The 20,434-nt window shown below is 37.4% G+C and overlaps 1 protein-coding gene across 11 annotated transcripts in view; it reads right to left on the reverse strand.

Annotated features, from left to right (window-relative positions):
• Positions 1 to 2,847: 2,847 nt before the first annotated feature.
• SULF1 (sulfatase 1) overlaps positions 2,848 to 20,434 on the reverse strand; it is a 130,418-nt gene continuing 112,831 nt past the window's right edge. For 4 of the 11 annotated variants that reach the window (XM_013099339.5, XM_072034529.1, XM_005019344.6 and 1 more), the window contains 7 exons: positions 19,102 to 19,198; positions 18,918 to 19,012; positions 17,580 to 17,645; positions 16,923 to 17,095; positions 13,835 to 13,977; positions 13,591 to 13,714; positions 2,848 to 5,305 (listed from right to left, as the gene is read on the reverse strand). In XM_013099339.5, the coding sequence (XP_012954793.2) occupies positions 4,485 to 5,305; positions 13,591 to 13,714; positions 13,835 to 13,977; positions 16,923 to 17,095; positions 17,580 to 17,645; positions 18,918 to 19,012; positions 19,102 to 19,198 (1,519 nt within the window). In that variant the 3' untranslated portion in view covers positions 2,848 to 4,484. The other 7 variants (XM_072034530.1, XM_005019345.6, XM_072034531.1 and 4 more) reach the window with 5 other exon arrangements.

Genomic DNA, 20,434 nt, shown 5'->3' on the forward strand with positions numbered 1-20,434 from the left:
TTTTTTTTTTTTCTTTTTTTTTTTTTTTCTTCATATTTTAGGCTCCTGTATGGGGGGATTTTTAATGGATATTTATTTCTCAGCAGAGCTTAGAATAATTTTAAAGCTGTGTAACACATTGTTTCATGAAATCTATTGTCAGCATCTGTTGTAAACATGTGTTTACAAAACAAACTCTTGAATACTTGATATTTGGAAATAAAAAAATAGCATATCAAGTGTGTTTTATTTATTTATGACAAAACAAACAAACAAACAAAAAGGTACCTGCATCAGTGTGCAATCAGTCTGGATAAGGTGATGAAGTGTTTACTTTTTTAGTGCTTAGTCAGAGAAAAACAAATCTTTCCACTTTCCATTTCCTCTAGCATTAAATTCGATTTATATTGGTTACATGAAAAGAAATACAAGTTTGTTTGAACTAGATATCATCAGAATTAGAAAAACACGTAGGGTACAAGTCTATGTGCATCTACACTGCTCAATAGAGGCCCGGGGCATGAACCCAGGGATGAGACTCTTGATGTCTGCACTGTGTAGTGTTTATTTCACTCCATGGCTCTAGTTTGGACCACACCAGCAGGCTACCTCCACGTGTTTTGTGTGGTCGGGCTGTGCCACAGACAGCTCCCAAATGTCAGAAGTGGCTGAGACAGGGTTGGTCTCCTTGTTCCTCCCAACACCAAATACAACAGGGACCCACATGTCCTCATGCAACACCTCAGGCCTGTAGCACACACCACAGTACCACACCATAAAAGCAACATACCTTTGTAGTGCTGCATGCATTTAAAAATGAAAACAAATGGAAAATGTATTTTAGTACCCCAGACCCAAAATCAGCAGAGCAAAGAGGAGCCCCAAGGCTAAGTGCTTCATAATGTGGCTGTGGCCCACCTGGTCTTGCAGTGTGGATGTGAGCTAGGCCATACTATTTAGTTTTGGAGCAAGGTCTCTCACTTTCTGAGATCACTTTTATTTATAAGCATAGATATATCCATAAATGAAAATTCTGTCCCAGGGCAGCCTTGTTTTCAAGATTCAAAGAACAGTTAAAGTTGAATGTATTTTTCTAGACATGCTTCATTGCTGAGCCTTTATGCCAAAAGTATTTCGACCTGTATTGCATTTTTCATGGCTGGGTAAGCTGTGGCTTCTTTCTGATGAAAAACAGCCTTGACCAAAGGAAAATTTGCTACCATGTAGCAGCTGAATTTACATTGATTCATAACACAGCTTGGCTTTATGAAGCATCTAAGTGCACTTAGTTTGTGACCTAAGTCATAAACTACAGTGATGTGCACAGTACTGCAGGTTTGAGCCCTCAGGCGGCTTCAGCCAACATGTGCAACCAGCAAGGAGCTGCTGTTTCACAGACTGGAGGACAAACCTGTGGGGCCCTGTTCTTGTCTGACCTCCAAGCTCGTGGTGAGGAATCTCCATTTTCATTTTCCAATACATATAACCATATTAAAGAGCGTTTTGCAGAATGAATGTCTCCAGTGTCCAACAGTAGAACTATTAAATCAAGGAGTGGGCTGTGGATAAAGCTATCAATAGATTTCTATCACATGAAGGGCATTGTTGCTAGTTTAAAACTGCATAAATGAGTTACCTCGGCAAGAGGGGTTGAAAAGCACTGCAGGCAGTGCAAGGGCCACAGGAGAATAACAGTTGTGCGGCTCTGCGCTGACATCTGCTGCCTGAGTGGGAGTAAAATTATCCCAGGCAGCTTCGAGGCAGCTAAGGCTGTGATTGCATCCCTTCAGATGGGACATATGTTTCTGAAATGACTCTGCAGTTCGTACCTCTTCTACTGCACTTTGGTTCTGGCTGCAGAGTGGTGTCAGAGCACTCAGACAGGATTGCTTTTTGCTGAAGCTACAGGACGAAGTTTTATTACAGGATAACACCTCTTGGGCAACAATCACCCATGGGTGCTCAGGCCTTGAGAAAAATCCTGAGCAAATCCTGATACAATGAGTCTGTTTTCTATTTATTTTCTTTTTCCTCCACACTGCAATAAGAGCTGTTAGAAAAGCTCCCACCTACACTATCTGATAGTTTGGAGGGCAAGGCACTGTCCTGGAAGAAGGAAGGTAGACCATTTTCACACTGAGGAGGATGCAGACTCCTATCTTCCATTTCCTGAGTGAGTACTTTATGCTGTCACTAAAATAGGAAGGACTAGAAGGGTAAATGTGAGGGTAAAAGACCACGCTGTTGCACCATTCCTTCTCTGTGTCTGCTCAAGCATTAGGAGAGGAGCAAGCACCTTAGTAAATTCTTTCAAGGAAATGTACTTTCTGAGAATGGAGGGCATGTGCTTGATGCTTGGTAATTCCCTGCACAAAGGTATGAGTGAGGTTCCTTGAAAACTTTTTTTGTTTTGTTTTGTTTTGTTTTGTTTTTGTGGACTCGTGCAAGGAGACACTCCTTCTGAAGACCCATGGCGTATTTTCATTAAGCCCTACAGCCCTACATGTCCAGTCTGCTGCACTTTGCTGTTGTAGGGAGAGCTCTGCAGGGAGGAACCAGGGGATGGCACCATGTAATATTGCTTTACTCCTGAGAACTGCCAGCTGTGCTGCCAGCAGCCCTGACTTCAAGGAAGAAAGGATCAGGTGAATTGGGATTAAAAATAAATAAATCACAGCATGTCTTAAACAAAAAATATATATTATTCACAATCTCCAGGAATAATTTATAACTAACAGAATGTAGTGTGTTATTTCATTACCCATTGCTTTGAAAGTGGATGGATTCTTAAAACTGAAACTGTAAACATATTTTTAAAATAAGTCAATTACTAGGAAAGCTGGATCATCTGGACTTCTCTGAAGCAGGTAAAGTAAAACACTTTTTATTTCAAGAAATATTGCTTCTAGACTTTCCCGAAGCCAGAATTGTTCTATAAAAGTATCACAGAAATATACAAGATTTAAAAACACAGTCTGTATCCTAGTAACTTGAAATCTATGTACAAATAGCATCATTCATGACCATAAATACGTTTGTTCTATCAATCAGCCCATAACACATACATCAGATAGAGCTAGTTAATTTTAACATATGTACAGAGTCCATCAAAAAGACTGCTTCTTAAAATTATTAAAATCCTACTAAAAGAATTTCCTTTGTAAAAAGTTTCAACTTAAAATACAATGTGGTGAATGTAAGTTTAAATTGCAGTGCTTGCAATAACCAAAAAATACTCGCTACACTAGGAAACATAACAGACAGGAAACACTCCCATGAATTGGACACTATGGAATTACACCTGTTTGAGGTAATTCTCCTTTTTTTGTTGTTGAGCTAATTATTCAGAAATTTATTTAAAAAAAAAAAAAAAAAAAAAAAGCAAGGGAAGATATTAAGTTCTAGTAGTACAGATTTTCAAAGTAAATTTTGAATTATACTTTATAAAATTTAATGTATGGTAAAGTTCAAGAAACAAATTATAACAATACAACAGATATTATCTAAGCTACAACTTTTTCACTCATTTGCCTTTTATATGTGGAATAATGTAAATCTAACATAATTTTATCATTCCCTTTTATGCCTGCTTGAAACAAAACAAAATAAGAATTTAAGTGTCAAAATGAAAATAATGATTTCAAGATCAAAGTGAAAAGAATGACTTCAAGATTCAAGCCAGTAAAAATCAGATGTGCTGACAAAAGTGTGTACATATTGATGTAAACCTTTCTACCAGTATCAGGAAAAAAAAAGAAAAGTCAAAAAAAAATCGTGTATTTTTAATACTGACGTAATCAATATATAGGGAAACAATCCAATTTAAACAGATCCTCCTACAATTAATAATTATTAGCCATACCTTTCTGAGAGTAAATTTAATTAAAACAAAGTAACAAAAACATGCAATATCTTTGCTAAAATAAGATTCATTCTGTTTCCACAATCCGTGCTGATTACCTTTTTCCTGTTAATCTATTTATCGGTTTCACAAATACATTAGACAATGAGCAAACTAAGAACAGGTAAGTTATTAGATTCATAAATGGTATGGCATACAGATTTTAAAAGTGCAACATTATTTTACTCAAAAGTGTGACATTAGGAATTTCCAGTGGTTAAAATAATTTATCAAAAATACATTATGCAGACAGATTGGGTGAAATGAAACATTCATTCATGGTGGGATCATTTGGAAATAGAGAAAATAACTTGAACATCCTCTTCGAAGAAATCATATTAGCTTACAGAGAATGTGCTACTGCTTTAGAAAGTTAACACTGTTTCTTTTCATTAAAATGCTGGAAAACTTTTTCCAGTGTCGAGATTCACTGTGAAGGTATGTGCGTGTGAATGAAGTAAATACACATAGACAAATACTGAGCTGGTCTCAATTTAGCTGCAAAATGTATCTACAGTGAACATGGAATGTCAGTTGTCATGATTACCTTTATTAGTTTGCTAATAATAAAAAGGAGAATTTGTTTAATGGTCTGCCACTTGATCTAATCCAAGGAGAGTGGAGACGAGGCACTGCCTTCTACATTTCGAATTTGTGAAGTTTCCCCTGTAAGACTCTGTTTCTTTTTTTTCAAGGAAGTTCCTCTTTCCTGGGTACTGATAGGTGAATCCCTAATGGATACGTTTACAGCCTGATGAACAAGGGGTTCATTGGACCTCACAGGAAGATATATTTGATCGCCAAATACATCTTCCATAGCATCACTGTCCTGATGAGTGTCTTTCTGAGGAATGCTGACACGTTGTAGCATGAAGCTATGCCGGGACTCCAACTCTATCAAACCGTTCCCACTGAAATCCATATTAAAGCGGTCTGATTCTTTATCCTCTCTCCATTTTTCATCTTGATGATTATTTCTCCAGTGTGCATCATTCAAACTACTTTTCTCAGGAATATCATTGTTTAATTCAAGTTTCCTCTCCTGACTTAAATTCACGGTGTTCAAAGCTAGGGCTGCAAAGTTTGTTGGCACAATAAGCCTCAACTGTTCATCAGTCAGGCCGCTCGATTCTTCAGCAGAAGTCATTTCCGCCAAGGCTGATGTAGATGATTCGTCCTCATCCTCATTGCTTTGAGCAGTGCTAGCCTTGTCTGTTTTATTTTGCTGGTAGTAACTGTTCAGCAGTGCAAACATTCTATCTACATCCTTCAAGTAATTAGTCCAGTCAGCCAGACTAAGTCTATAGTTGTATCTGTATTCATATACACTTTCATTCACACTGTACAAGTCTTCCAGTCCTTGCCAGTTGATGTTGTCAGTGAAATTGGCCAGGTTAGCCTTCCCATCCATCCCATAACTGTCCTCTGTTAAAAGAAAGAATAAAGCCTAATGGTGAACACCAGTGTAAAAGTGCAAGCAAAGCTGCCACGTGCTTTTCTACTTCCATTTGCTTGAAAGCACCACTATGCATAGCATATGTAGGTGAAAACATAAGATGCTCCACATCTTCAGTCGTCTCATTAGTGATTGTGGCCTCAGGTGTGTTCACAGCTCCTGCTAAACACACACTGGTAAAACCCATGTCTTCTGCTGCATCCTTGGGCTGGTAAAATTGAGCAGAATCTGGCCTAATGGGACTTTGTGATGGCATTTAAAGGCAAATCTTCCCTCTGATATTTCAAGGCAAAAAACTTGCTTCAGTACACAAATAATCCATTTGCCTTTTCTAAACACTCCACCAAAGAATGCGATGAATAAAAAGTGTAATAACTGGGCCTGAATCTGAAAGCCATTGCTGACCAAGCCCATAGGAATTTGGTATAGAAATAGCTTGAGACATAAGGTCTGCAAAACAACTAGCATTTAACATTTTATTTAATACAAGATAGCCAAAGGTAGCTTTTATATTTACTCTGTAAATATTCATTTTAATTTACATGGAGCATGTACAAGAAATAAAAACTGTAACAACTTGGTGTGAATTATAGGACTGTACTATTACGTAAAATGTTATTAAAATATAGAGTATCTTCTAAATGTTTTTTTTTTTTTTTTTTTTTCCCCACAAAAATAAAAAGCTTTCAAAGAAAGTATCCAACAGATTTGTCAGACAATATGTCTGAATAAAAAGCACAGACTTGAGTCTGTAAGTAGCAATGGTAGTACCTCTTACACTCATCATAGCTGGAAAAAAAAAAAAAAAGTTGTGAAGGATATCCATTTCCAAAAGATTTTTAAAAGTCACTGCAGTGACTATAGTGACCCAGATTATCAGATGTACTGTGAAGCTCATTTTACACTGATAAGTAACACCTAACACCACTATTTCATTAAATTCACTGCACAGACTGTCTTTCATCCAAAGATTTTACCCACAAAATGGCCTACAAGGAAAAACTAATCAGGTAATGCAAAAGCCATTCAGGGGAAGTGGCAGATCTGTCCTTACAAAAAAGTCTTGTAAGCAATATTTAGTAATTAATTCACTGCGATGATATTCTTCTGAAAAATGTACAGGCTGGTAAGGTAGTACTAATTACCTTGGAAGTTCAAGTGGCTATAGTCCAACAGTGCAAACTGAGTACAGACACTTATCGATATTAGACTCTTCATTCCTACAGTGAATTCTTGACATCTCTATTAATTATTTGCATTTTAACTTGCCTTTTCTCATTCAAGTAAAACAGCAGATACAATGTGTATCTATTTTATCTTACAGTCTTTCCTTCTTTACTATTCCATCATTTCTTAGTAGAAAGAATTTCTCCAATATTTAGTCCATCATATGGAAACTCAGGAAAATACTGTCATAGTTGGAAAAAAGAAATTTGAGTTTTTCTTATGAAGAGCCTCATTCTGATAGAAGCCTCATTCTGCTCCCACCAGAATGAAATCACTTTCCTTTCTTGTAACTGAATCTTTGCTCTTAATTGATATTTCTTTATCTAAAACGACAGCTGCAAATATTTTACAACATAAAATGTATATATTTTAGTTTTTTAAAGTTTTTCCCACAGAATTATGGTTCTGTTTCCCAGTATAAAGTGGCTTGGAAGCAACACAAGTTTTTTGGATTTGGTAGAGCAGTTATGACAGGGTGCCTTGCTTTCATCTTTTCCTGAAGTAGACAAGAGAAATGAAATCACAGCATGGCCATGAGCAACATCTTAAGAAGTTAAATGATAAATAATTTGTTTCCTGAAACAAACAAATAATAATAATAATGAAGTACTGCAGAGATTTCAAGAAATAAATCTTAATATTCTGGTGCTTAGAGGTATAAAGGGCCCTAGGAAACATCACAGGAAGGGATATAGTTTTGGGGAATTTCAAAATTAATCAAAATTAATCAAAAGGAACTTCAAATTCATCAAAAAATCAGAAAAGTCATCAACCCTCAAAGAGGTTAACTACACTACAAATGATAAATTATTTATTTTTTGCTTTGTTATTATTTGTATTGACAGCTTTGTAAATTGTTTTTTATATGCCATATCAGAACCTGCATAGGACAATAAACTTCCATAGAGAGAGTCAATGGCCAAAGTGCTTTGGTGTATGGCAGAAACTGAAACAGGAGTGCTGCCATTTATCAGTAACAATTTTGGGGATGGACCAGGGCAGTGTGGGGCAGAGAAGAGGCCAGGATGGTGTCTTAGGGCCCAGAAGAGCCTCTGCTGTCTGTCCAAGGGTGGAGGAGCAGAGTTCCTCATCAAACCCCAGTAGTGGGGCAACAGGGCTGTGTGGCAGAGAATTCAGATCAGCAAAGAGCTTGTTGTATTTCTATAACATAGCTCAAAGGCTGAGCCAGAGCTAAATGGTCCATCATAATGAAACTATTTCTTCCCCTCTAATTGTTGGACTGCTTCTGCAGTCTCAGTTTCGCTGCTGATGAGTGAGGATTTTCACAGCTGGGAAGGCACTGGAAATTGTTCCATGACCTTCATGTTAAGCAGAAAAAAAAATAACTTGTTTAAATGCATGGAACAAAGGTAACTTGTATTCATACATGTTAAACAAATAGGAAAGCTGCCTTAAGGTCGTACAGCTGAGTCTATGTTTGTTGACAGAGCAAGCCAACTCACAGATTAATTCCACAACTTAGTAGTAAGCATGAAGTTTCTCACTGAAATGAAAGTATATAGGGGGAAAGGGAGAGGAAAGAAAAGGTTTTCTCCTGTAAGAAATCTCATTACAAACAGGCATGAAGCAGGAAAATGCAGATGAGTTGCGTTTGAGTAACAGCACATCAGTGGTTTCCCTCTATGGATATTAGGGAATCTCTCAGCTATATCACAGACCCAAAAGAGACGAAAAGTGTTACTAACTGTTCATACTAAAGCATCTTCAGTTGTTTTTTTTTTTTTTTTTTAAAGTCACGCATTATCTGAACTTCATTGTCCAATACTATTGTGCCTCAGAGTCCCATGATGCTATCTGTGGCTGTGTTATCCCCAAACTAACACAACATGTGGATGAATCTCCACTAAAGGTAAGTAGGTAGTAACTTGCTTAGTGGCTTTGAAAGACCATGGACAAGCAGGAAAGAGGAGACTGATTTACACATTCTGTTATCTATGGATTCGTGGTCCACATGTCAAAGGACACAAGTAACACAAATACTTCCCTGCTAAAGTTTCTCCCTATGTATTAAGCAAACAGCACTACACTGGCTGTTCTCATTCAGGCCCATTGTCCCAATATTGTGCTTGTAACACCCGCAGTGCTGTACTAACTTAGGACATTTTGAAGTGGAAGCAGCTCTGATTTGAGAAATTATGCAGGAAGGGGTTCAAATGACTTGGCAGCACAGGGTTTTTCCTTTCTTATTTCACTGGTTTATCTGCAGGTTTTGAAGGCATTGGCGTCCATCAGTGCTGGTCAAGCTTTAAGCACTGCCTCCTAAAAGCACAAGATCAGGCAATTCCAAATTATCAGAAGTCAGGCAGATGGGACCAAAGGCCAGCCTGGCTAACCAGGGATCTTCTGCTAGAGCTTAGGTGAAAAAAAAAAGTGTACGGCTGCTGGAAGGAGGGTCAGGCGACAAGTATGCTGTTCATGTTTGTAAGGAGAAAATTCATGTGGCCGAAGCCCAATTAGAGTTGAAGCTGGCCAGGTCTGTGGGAGACAATAAAAAAAATTTTTTTAGGTATGTGAACAGAAAAAGGAGGACCAAAGAAAACATAGGTCTGCTACTTGAAGGGGAAGGTCTCCTCACAGACAATGACATAAGCAAAGCAGAGACATTTAATGCCTTCTTCGCCTCTGTCTTCAACACTAATGATGGACTTCAGGACCCAGGGTGCCCTGAGGTGGAGGATCATGATGGTGGGCATGATAAACTCCCAACCTCCCCTGAACATGTGTGGGATTTGCTGCTCTGCCTGGATCCATACAAGTCCATGCATCTGGATGGGATTCATTCCAGGGTGCTTAAAGAGCTGGCTGATGTCATCGAGGGACCTCTCTCACCTAATTTTCGATGATCTTGGGAATCTGGAGTGGTCCCAGTAGACTGGAAGTTGGCAAATGTTGTGCCAATTTTCAAGAAGGGTAAGAAAGAAAACCCTAGCAATTACAGGCCTGTCAGTCTCACGTCAGTGCCTGGAAAAATCATGGAGAAGATGATTCTTGAAGTTATTGTAGTGTGCCTGGGGGACAATGTGGTCATTGGTCCCAGCCAACATGGGTTCACGAGGTGTAGGTCCTGCCTAACAAATTTGATTTCCTTTTATGATAAGACCACCTGCCTAGTTGATCAAGGGAAACCAGCTGATGTAATCTTTTTGGATTCAGCAAGGCTTTTGACACGGTTTCCCATAGGATCCTACTGGACAAAATGTCCAGCATACAACGTAACAAAAACATCTTATGATGGGTGAGCAATTGGCTGACAGGCAGGGCTCAAAGGGTTGTGGTAAATGGGGACACATCTGGCTGGCAGATGGTCACTAATGGGGTCCCTCAAGGCTCCATTTTAGGGCCAGTCCTCTTCAATGTATTTATAAATGATTTGGATGTAGGACTAGAAGGAGTTCTGAGCAAATTTGCCGACGACACCAAACTTGGAGGAGTTGTGGACTCGGATGAGGGTGGAAAGGCCTTGCAGAGAGACCTGGACAGATAGGAAAGCTGGGCAATCACCAACTGCATGAAGTTTAACAAAAGCAAGTGCTGGTTCCTGCACCTGGGACGGGGCAACCCTGACTTTACATACAGACAGGGTGACAAGACGCTGGAGAGCAGCCCCGCAGAGAGGGATCAGGGGGTTGTGGTTGACAGCAAGCTGAATATGAGCCAGCAGTGTGCCCTGGTAGCCAGGAGGGCCAACCATATCCTGGGGTGCATCAAGCACGGCATTGCTAGTTGGTCGAGGGAGGTGATTGTGCTACTCTACTCCGCACTGGTGCAGCCTCACCTAGAGTACTGTGTGCAGTTCTGGGCACCACAGTATAAAAGGGACATTAAACTGTTGGAGAGTATCCAGAGGAGGGCAACAAAGATCGTGAAGGGCATAGAGGGGAAGACGTATGAGGAGCAGCTGAGGTCACTGGGCCTGTTCAGCCTGGAGAAGAGGAGGCTGAGGGGGGATCTCATCGTGGTCTACAACTTCCTCACGAGGGGGAGTGGAGAGGCAGGTGACCCATTCTCTGTAAACACCAGTGATAGGACCTGTGGGAATAGTGTTAAGCTGTGGCAGGGGAAGTTTAGACTGGACATCAGGAAGAGGTTCTTCACCGAGAGGGTGGTTGCACACTGGAACAGGCTTCCCAGTGAAGCAGTCACTGCACCAAGCCTGTCCAAATTTAAAAAGCAATTGGACTGTGCACTTAGTCACATGGTCTAAACTTTTGGGTAGACCTGTGCGGTGCCAGGAGTTGGACTTGATGATCCTTATGGGTCCCTTCCAACTCAGGATATTCTATGATTCTATGATTCTAACATAAAAAGGGTCCTCTAACATATCCTTTTAATGGTTCCTAAGAAATGTTTTTTGTTAATTAAAAAAAAAAAAGTTTAGAAAAAAAATTCCATCAGGAAATGGGTTGAACCAAATGCTGAACCCAGGCACCTGTGTACACTGAGAAGCTGGGTGTTTGGAATGGAGCAGCGCTGTGCAATGTCATTTGTGTTATACTATACATGCCATTTATACCAGTAGCATAACTGTTATTGACTTGGTATCAGAAATTAAAATATTTTCATTACTACACTGCACAACAAGATATAACTTAAAGGTTATTTCTGGGTGTTCTACTATTTCATGAAATCCTGCAATTCCAAGATGACATTTCTGTTAGCTCTGTAGTTAAAACTAGGAATACTTGTAAGGACGTCTTCTAATGAAAGACTTCAGAGCATAATTACAGGGATTATCATTGTAGTAACTAGTTCCCACTAGTCTGTTATAAGCAATGCAAACAACTGAGATATAACCAAATAAAAACATCATTTTCCCACATCCCAAAAATATACAAGTGAGAAAATATGAAATTAGCTGCATGGGAAAAAATAGCTGCTTAAATTGTAGAACTACAAAACACTGAAATCCATTCTCTTAATTGTTCCCTGGCTGCTGGGAGCTAATAACAGGATTCTTCCCAAAAGACTCTGTGAAAAAAAAAAAAAGTTTTCTGTAGACTCGTGTACTCCTCGGGCCCAATTTACATCTCAGGCAAGCAGCGTTATCAGGAGCTACTCTACCAAAGTAAAATGTATGATGAAAATGTATAAAACTGATATACAGTGAGAAGGTATCAAGTCTAAATATGACATCTGATGGACATCTTCTAAACTGTTTTTCCCCTTAGTACAAGTACTGCTTACTGAACAGCAAGTGCTGTACTGTGAGGAATGGGGATTTTTCAGCCTCATCAGGCTTTTGTTTTATGTTTGACTGGTTCCTCCACCAGAAGGAGTAGCTGGAATAAACAGGTACATATGATAAATGTAGTTGTAAACAGCAGTATTTCCTGCATACCTTGGGTTTGAGAATTTGGGACAAAATATCTCACCCATTGTCCTTCCTCAGTTCAAATACTGCAACCTTTTAAAAAGATTTAGTTTCACATGTCAGATTTGGTCTGAAAGCATAGGTCCCCCTGTCCAAAGGAGCCTTTACTTCCAGTGAAATTCTGGCTTCTGTGCATGTGCTGCTCAAACTGAGCACTGTTTTTGCTTAAAGCAGCATCTACTAAAAATTTCTAAAGCCAGTGAGAAGATTTTACTTTACTTCTGTAGGTTTGACTAGGCTCTTTGAGTACATACATCTCAGAAAGCCTTTTAAGCACATCTATTATTAATTTAAAAAGCATATGTACAGACTTCCTAAATAAAAACAGGAAGAAACAAACAAAAAAACCCACAACAAAAACAACAAACCAACCAAAAATGCAGCAACAGGAAACCAACCAAAAGACATTATTCTATTTTCCCTGTGTAAACATCTACTAAATACAGGCATGGAACATGAGTTGTATGAAGTCTTGCTGTGACAATAAGCTAAGTTAAATGCAGAATGGTAGGTCTAAAAAACAAAGGCCAAGGTCACTGTAAAGTAGTTAGAAAAGGCATGCATCAAAAGCTATGGTTGTGTGCAACATGGCAGGATACAGACATTAGTTGAAATGGACTGGAATCATGCAATTATTTGGAAAGAAGCTGCTGAGGAGAATAAAAAAGTGTGGATACCTGTGTGGATCATAGCTTCCTCCATCTTTATTTCCTGATATAGGAAAATACAAGAGTAACTTTTGTTAGTGTTTAGAACTTGTAAAACCATTCACAATGTAGCTTTCCATGCACAGCATCTAGTTCCTAAAAAGAAATGTACTGTGTTAAATAAAGACAGAGTTGCAGTCCAATAAAGATTTCCTGGAAGTTTTATATAAAAGAACTGAAAAACCATAGTTTTTCAAAAACAATAAAACCCCCAAATGATTAATAAAGAGAAATGTTTGTAGCTGAAGAAAGGGATACAAAGATGCAACAATATAAAATACATATAAGGGAATATTCCTGTAAAAAAAAAAAAAAAAAAAAAAAACAAAAACAAAACAGCAAACAAAGAAACACAATTTCTATCAACCAAATTTAAGTGCAAAGAATTTCAGACTTATGAAGTATAAATGCCACCCATTTTTGTATTCAGAGAATCTTCTAAAGAAATACTGCTTTCCTTATAAACAGAGAGGGCTACATATGATTAGAAATTTGTAATGTTAAGTCCCAGTTTGTTGTAGAGCCCAAGGTTGGTCATACAGGCAAAGAGCAATCAGAATAAATACAGGATTTAATATCTCATCTGCTACTGGGAGGCAGAACCTAACCAAATAAATCCTGCAATAGAGAAAAGGGTTATGGCTATGAGTAAGAGGATCTGCGTATGCTTGTTATTGCTTCATGCAAATAACATGATAAACTTTCTGCAGAATTTCTGTCAAATGTTGTTGTTTTCATCAATGTCTGTCTATAACAACCTGCGCAAACTTGCAAAGAAGCTTTCTGGTCATGCAGTTATGCAGGATGATGTATCATTCCAATTTACTCAGAGCAACAATTAAAAGATTGAGACTTCATGGATACAATTGAGGAGATGACAATAATACAATACAACAGAAATAGACACTCTCTTCTACTTTGCTTGTACCTGTTTCAAGTCCCTTAGGCCTTGGATTGCACTGCTTGTAACCTTGACAACTTCGCAGTTCCATTAGCTGTACATGTAATTGATTCAAAACGCCTCTTTCCACTGTATGAACAGTATTTGTCAGCTGAGAAAAAGAGGAACGGGGGAGAAAATACTTATTATTGGAAATAATAACAAAAATAATGATAAACAACCAACAGAGGAATTTAGTGCGCAATATTTTGTAACAGGGAAAGGAGTTTACCTGATAGGGATCGGTGTTCATATCAAAATATTCCAAGAAGCCAGTTGCAAACTCACAGAAGAGAAAATTGTGGGTGTCATTAACTGTCCGCAAACACCAGTAAGTGTTGTTATTTGAGCTTGTGCAAGCACAGAAAGAGCCCACTGTAAGTAAAAGAAAAAAAACAGTTATTAGCTTAGCTGAAAAATAATATGGTTGTTTCTTGTACTAGCAAAATGTATAGATTATTTACTTAAATTCTAAATCAATTTAAAAAAATCTCATATTCAAATAACATTAGAGTCTCATCTAAAACAGGACAAACTTACAAACTTTGTTAACATGCAAATTTCTCAAATATATACCTAAATAAAACAGAATAAAGCAATTACTATAGTTAATAGGACATACTCTGTTCTCATTTATATATGGTTTATTTTACTTTTAACCTGGGGAAACGTAGAGCAGGATTGCACTCCAGACTGAAGACACCAAGAGCCAGGTGTCACATGTGAGATTAATGTCTCTAAGCCATCATTAGAGAAAATGTAGATCTCAAACATGGTGAAGTATGGACAGCTATTCAGCTAACCAAACACAGACATGTACTTTAGGGTAAAATCACATATGGACTGAAATATGCTTTAATAGGTCTTTATATTGCATATTTTATGCAATATCAAGATTTTCAAATATGATAGTAGGTGAGCCTCTTTTCATTTCTTTTCAATAAACTGTAGTTTAACCAACAGAATAGTAGGAGGTAATAGGTAGTGTCAACACAAATATTAGATGATTTAGTTTTAGTACAATACGTTTAAAGAGTTGTCTAAACTTCTTCCCCAAAACATAATACTTTTAAGGCTGTTTATAATCTCATTCTGCCTGTGGAAAAGGCTCAGAAAGGCCCAGAACCTTTTGAGTTTTAAACAAACTGATAACAACACTTTGTTTTAGAAAAATATCTTTTTAATTCCAATAACAAAATATTAATAGTGCCTTAGATTTTTATTTAATTAGTTCTGTAGCTTTCTGTAATAGTGTTACCGTGTTTAACACACTTTATAAAACTAGTAACGGTATTGTCCCTTTTCATCCATGTTATTGGAATCAATACCTTGGCTCTTCTTTCAGTTATGAACTGCATCAAAGAGACATTTTTTTTTACCCCATGACTCTTTCTGGAGCATTGCCAGAATGCACAGAAATATGAGAACACTTTTCTTAACTGTTTGCTACTCCACAATTAAAAAGCAATACATCAATCTAATTGTTGCCTTTAAAACAAAAATCATGCATATAACTGCTGTAGGAAATTTTTAAGACATAAAAATCTTATTAGCAAAAGTTCTAGTGCAGTCAGAACAGATTATCAGTAAAAGACAACATCTTTATTGAAATGAGTATTTGCTCTTAGCAAATTCTCTGTTCAGAGTCATATTATTGTACCTTAATCACCATTTGATCTTCAAGTTTTTGAAAGTAAAATTTTCAATCACTTTTCCTCCTCTGCCACCAAAGCTGAGAAAAATGTTGTTTTGTTAATGCTGAATGCCTAGAAATGTTGAGGCATGTCCCAGTAGGATTGTTATCTATATACCCTGAAGTTTAAAGGAACTTAATATATTTTCTAGATATAAGATTTTGTTCTTACACAGTAAGTGAGCATTCTGCAGTTCTGACTTTAAATTTCTTTAGAATATCAAAAATGGGAATAATGTGGAGAATTCATAAGGGATAGTGTTTGTATTTTCTTCACAATAAGTTGTTTATGATAGGCTTTGATATCAAAATGGCAAAATTAAGGCAGACTGAGGTACCGAGGTTTGTGACACAATGCTACTGCACTTAACAGTCAAGTCACAAGAAAGAGTTTGTGACAAAATCTTTGGTCATAAATCCCTTGTCTAAAACCGCAACATAGCAAAGGAGGAAATGGGAAAAGGTTTTAATTCAGATATACACATCTTGAATACCAGATGATATGATTCTATTTTGCCCCCCTCCCCTCAAAAAAATTTGATTGAGCATTTTTCTTAGGAAAAAATAGGTTTGCAGAAACTTTTATGTCGGACAGTAGTGAAAAGGTCAAAGTTCCACTAAACTTCTCAGCAATATTATGCACATGGTCTTTAAGCTCTAACCTCAGTAGAATTAATCAGAGTATTTGCAAATTCATTTTGTATGGTGAACATGTAGAATTACTATTTCAGGGATTTGTTACTTCTGCTCACTTTTATGAGATCCAGAGTAGATCTGCAGCCTGGACAAAGTATCAGGTTTATGCTTGATGAGTATCTTTCCCTGTCAATAATACTGGATGAGTATTTCTTGAAAAATTTAAATTTCCAAAGACCCAGCCAGCAGTTTTGTACTTTGCATTAAATATGTGTAAAAAATTTGATTTAACATAATGGAAATGAAGTAAGGAGTTCTGTTCGATCTTGTGAGAGAAAACTCATTTTTCCTGTAACCTCAGCTCAGAATTTTTCAAACAGTTGTATACAACAGATAACAGTGATTGAAGATAACATTAGTATTTATTAATACCTTAAATCTAAAAGACAAGATCAATACTATCACCTCAGGACATAGTAATGACAAAATGTGTATGAGGTACAGAAAATGTCTAATTCTATCACACTAATTCTATTTCATGGTGTCAAGCTACTTAATTCTGCTAATCTATATATTGGTTAGATTAGCTTCATTATATAGGCACACACAAGTTTGCTTGGATACAGATGGGGAAAGGGTTTTCCTTCCTTTTTCTTTCCCTCTTGCAAGGCTGAAGACTCACAACTCCTAGCAAATATATTTGGTCATCTTGATCACCAAAAGGTGACACGAACCTCAGTGGCTGGTTTTGAATGTCTACTTTTTAACAGGCCAGCTCTCCTTTTTGCTTCTTCTGTGTTTCACATAGAGCATCTCTATGTGACATTCATACATACTCAAGTGACATTCTTCCTTAAGACTTCAGAATAGAAGCAGCAGCACTGCTCAGTGACATTTTTCAAAATAATGACCTGACTGACTAAACGAAGTGCGAACTCTTACACAGCAGAGGACAACCTAGTTTACCTCTGCACAGGGAAGTAAGACTTACAATTCCAGAAAGGTGCTGTTTGCCAGTGATTATTGTCATGGGTAAAACACGTCAGTCCAGGAAGGCTGCACTCATCTCCTTTCTTCTGTCGCTTTTTTCCCTTCCTTTCCTTCTTCCTTCTGCGATTCTCTTTGAACAGCTGCAGTTTTCCATCTACCTCCTGTGCTGCTTCTCTGTTCAGAGAAAAAGTTGGGCATGTCTGACAAAGAACAGTTTCTATTTGGTTAACAAGAGCATTAGCAATATTTACGTTTATATGGCTTTTTTAAAGATTAGCTGATGAGAATATGCCCTTTTGGATGCTGACTTTTTCAGCTCAGCTTCCAATCCCAGCAGTTACAACAAAGTGCTTTCCTCAGCAAATATGAGAAGTGATGTGCTTTTGCATTTAGGTTTAACAGGATCTTTGTAATGATTGCTTATCAATCATCTTCTGAAATGATTAATTTCTTCCATTTCTATCAATAGGGCTTTTTAATATTATTCATAAACCTTCATATGTATGTCCAAAAATACTGAAGGTTTGTTGTGAGAGCTTGCCATATATGACCTTTTATTTTCCCCATCTCTCCCCTTTCACGCTCCAAAAATATCATACATATTTCTCCAGTCACCAAAAAGCTAGCTGAGAGAGTAAGAAGATGACAGCAAACTTACTTGAAGGGATGAAGATGGCTCTTGATTTTCTCTTGGGCCTTTACCCCTTTCTCTTTGTTGTAGTAGCTACATTGAAAATTATTAAGAAATATCAAGTCATGAAACAATTAATTTTAACATAAAAACAAAACAGAAACATACCATCTTTGACATTTTCTTAAGGAACTACACAAAATGACTCATGATTTTCATTTTGTTTAAAGAAGTTATATATGTGTGAGTGCTCCTGTGCTAGGCTGTGGTAAAACTACAGCTGGGTTCAATATGTTAGTAGAATACAAACAAATTTAATCTTAAAATTTGTACATGCATCTTCAAAGAGTGGTGTCTATTCCTGAAAGAGATCTAACTAAAAGTTGGAACGGGGGGTAGTTTCATTTTCAGCTATTTTGAATTAAGATACGTTTCCTCACACTTGAATCTCTTTCCAGAAACAGGCTAACTTTGATTTTTTCTAAAGTCAGCAGAGAAATAAGTTCCACTCAGGAGAGAGACAGCACAGACATTGACACTCTTATTATGAATCAGCTTCTTTCCTTCCCTGCTATTGAAATGACACCTGAATAGGCTAACCTTAGTCATGAGTTTCTAAAACGGTTTTAAATATCAATAGTGCTTAAGTTCTTTGTTTACCATCCAAGAAAACAAACAAACAAACAAACAAACAAAACCAACAAACCAAACTTGAGAAGTATCTAAAAAAACAGTGTGACCAGCAGGGCTAGGGAGGTGATAGTCCCCCTGTACTCGGCTCTGGTGAGGCCGCACCTCAAGTACTGTGTTCAGTTTTGGGCCCCTCGCTACAAGAAGGACATCGAGGTGCTTGAGCGGATCCAAAGAAGGGCGACGAAGCTGGTGAGGGGCCTGGAGAACAAGTCCTACGAGGAGCGGCTGAAGGAGCTGGGCTTGTTCAGCCTGGAGAAGAGGAGGCTCAGGGGCGACCTTATCGCACTCTACAGATACCTTAAAGGAGGCTGTAGTGAGGTGGGGGTTGGCCTGTTCTCCCATGTGCCTGGTGACAGGACGAGGGGGAATGGGCTAAAGTTGCGCCAGGGGAGTTTTAGGTTAGATGTTAGGAAGAATTTCTTTACTGAAAGGGTTGTTAGGCACTGGAACGGGCTGCCCAGGGAGGTGGTGGAGTCACCATACCTGGAGGTCTTTAAAAGACGTTTAGATGTAGAGCTTAGGGATATGGTTTAGTGGGTACTGTTAGTGTTAGGTTAGAGGTTGGACTTGATGATCTAGAGGTCTCTTCCAACCTAGAGATTCTGTGTGATTCTGTGATTCTAAGCCTTATCAGTCAGCATAGCTTCTAATTCTGTATGTTATCTATCTTACCTCTGTTTACTACAATCACATTCATCCGGTTTTCTTCTTTTTAGGTGTCCTCTAACTTCCCTCAAATTCTTAATTTTGTCTTGGAGAGCTTCGATCTGCAGAGAGTATTGCCTAGTCAGAATTATTCTTTGAATGGGTAGGTAGCAGTGCAAAGGTGTCACTCAGGTTTCAAAACATCTCCTACCTCCTTGTCAATGTATGCCTTGTGGTCCTTCCAAGCTCTGGCAGATTGGTACAGCTCCCTCTCACAGTGAATAGTGTCATTTGGAAGAATAAAACATCTGTAGATATAAATTGAACAAGTAAGAAACAGGAAGTCAGTGGTTTTCCAATTGCCTATCCATTTGTTCTCTTTCTTCCAACATTCCTAAGAATTTCTTTGTTATAATCTGTTAAGAAATAAATAAACACTGTAACATCTTCTCATGCTGACAATAATAATAATTGCTTCAATCTGTTTTATCTCCAAAATAAAAAAAAAGTTCCTTATCCATGACAGATGCTCTCTGCCTGCTAAGCAAAAATGCAATGACAATGTCATGTTGGAGATTTTTAATCCGATCAGAAATGAGATTGCAACTGAACTAAAAATCTGTTCAGAATTCAAAGCCTCTTCTTAACTAAATGTGCTCATTCAACCACCAACTGCTGAGAAATATATTTTTCGTGCCACATGAATGCAACTCATCTTATGAGTATGCAGAATAATTAAAAATAGAACACATAGTCAATGGAGTAAAAATCAATATAATTCATAAACATCAATAAAGATTAAAAGTTAGAGCAAAAAGTTCATATAAGTAATAAAAAAAGAGAACACTCATGTAATAAAGTAGTGTAGTGATAAAAATATTCATACTAGTTTTTGAAAAAATAGTGCTACCAAAAAAAAAGAATAATTGAAAGTCCAAGGAAGTGGAACGAGATTAAGAATTCAGTAGACTATAAACTGGAGTTTCAAAGTCTCCATGCTGACAAAAAGAACATCCATAAATATAGAAATATTCCAGTTTTATAGACACAGCCTTTTTTTGGGCCCTGCTCCATCAGAACCCTTTTTAAATTTTTTGAAAAGAAAAGAAGAAAGATTTAGATGCTTATCTCTTCCCATCTTCTCCTATTATGATTTTTTCCTCACTCACAAACTGGAATTCTGAGAATATTACTTAGTAAAAGTCAAAACTCGCTATGGAGAAATAATCATTTTTCTATAAAGCCACTTAAGGCTTTATTAATGCCATGCTTGCAAATGATTAATATAAAGAAAGAATAATTTTTATTTGTTCAAAATTAACATGTATGTTATATTCGATGTTTCTGAAAGGAGAGAAAAAAATTCTATTTATATTTTAAATGTGATAGGAAGATTAATAGAATATTTTTGTTACCTGTGTTGCCTGACTTCAGATCATACTAGCTTTTTAAAATGAAAAATACTTTGAAATTTTTGCCTTTTCATTCAGATGTAGGGTAGAGTTAAAAATTGAAATCCAGGTATGTTTCATGATGGAAAAATG

The sequence above is a fragment of the Anas platyrhynchos genome, chromosome 2 (assembly GCF_047663525.1).
Source record: "Anas platyrhynchos isolate ZD024472 breed Pekin duck chromosome 2, IASCAAS_PekinDuck_T2T, whole genome shotgun sequence".
NCBI classification, from domain to species: Eukaryota; Metazoa; Chordata; class Aves; order Anseriformes; family Anatidae; genus Anas; species Anas platyrhynchos.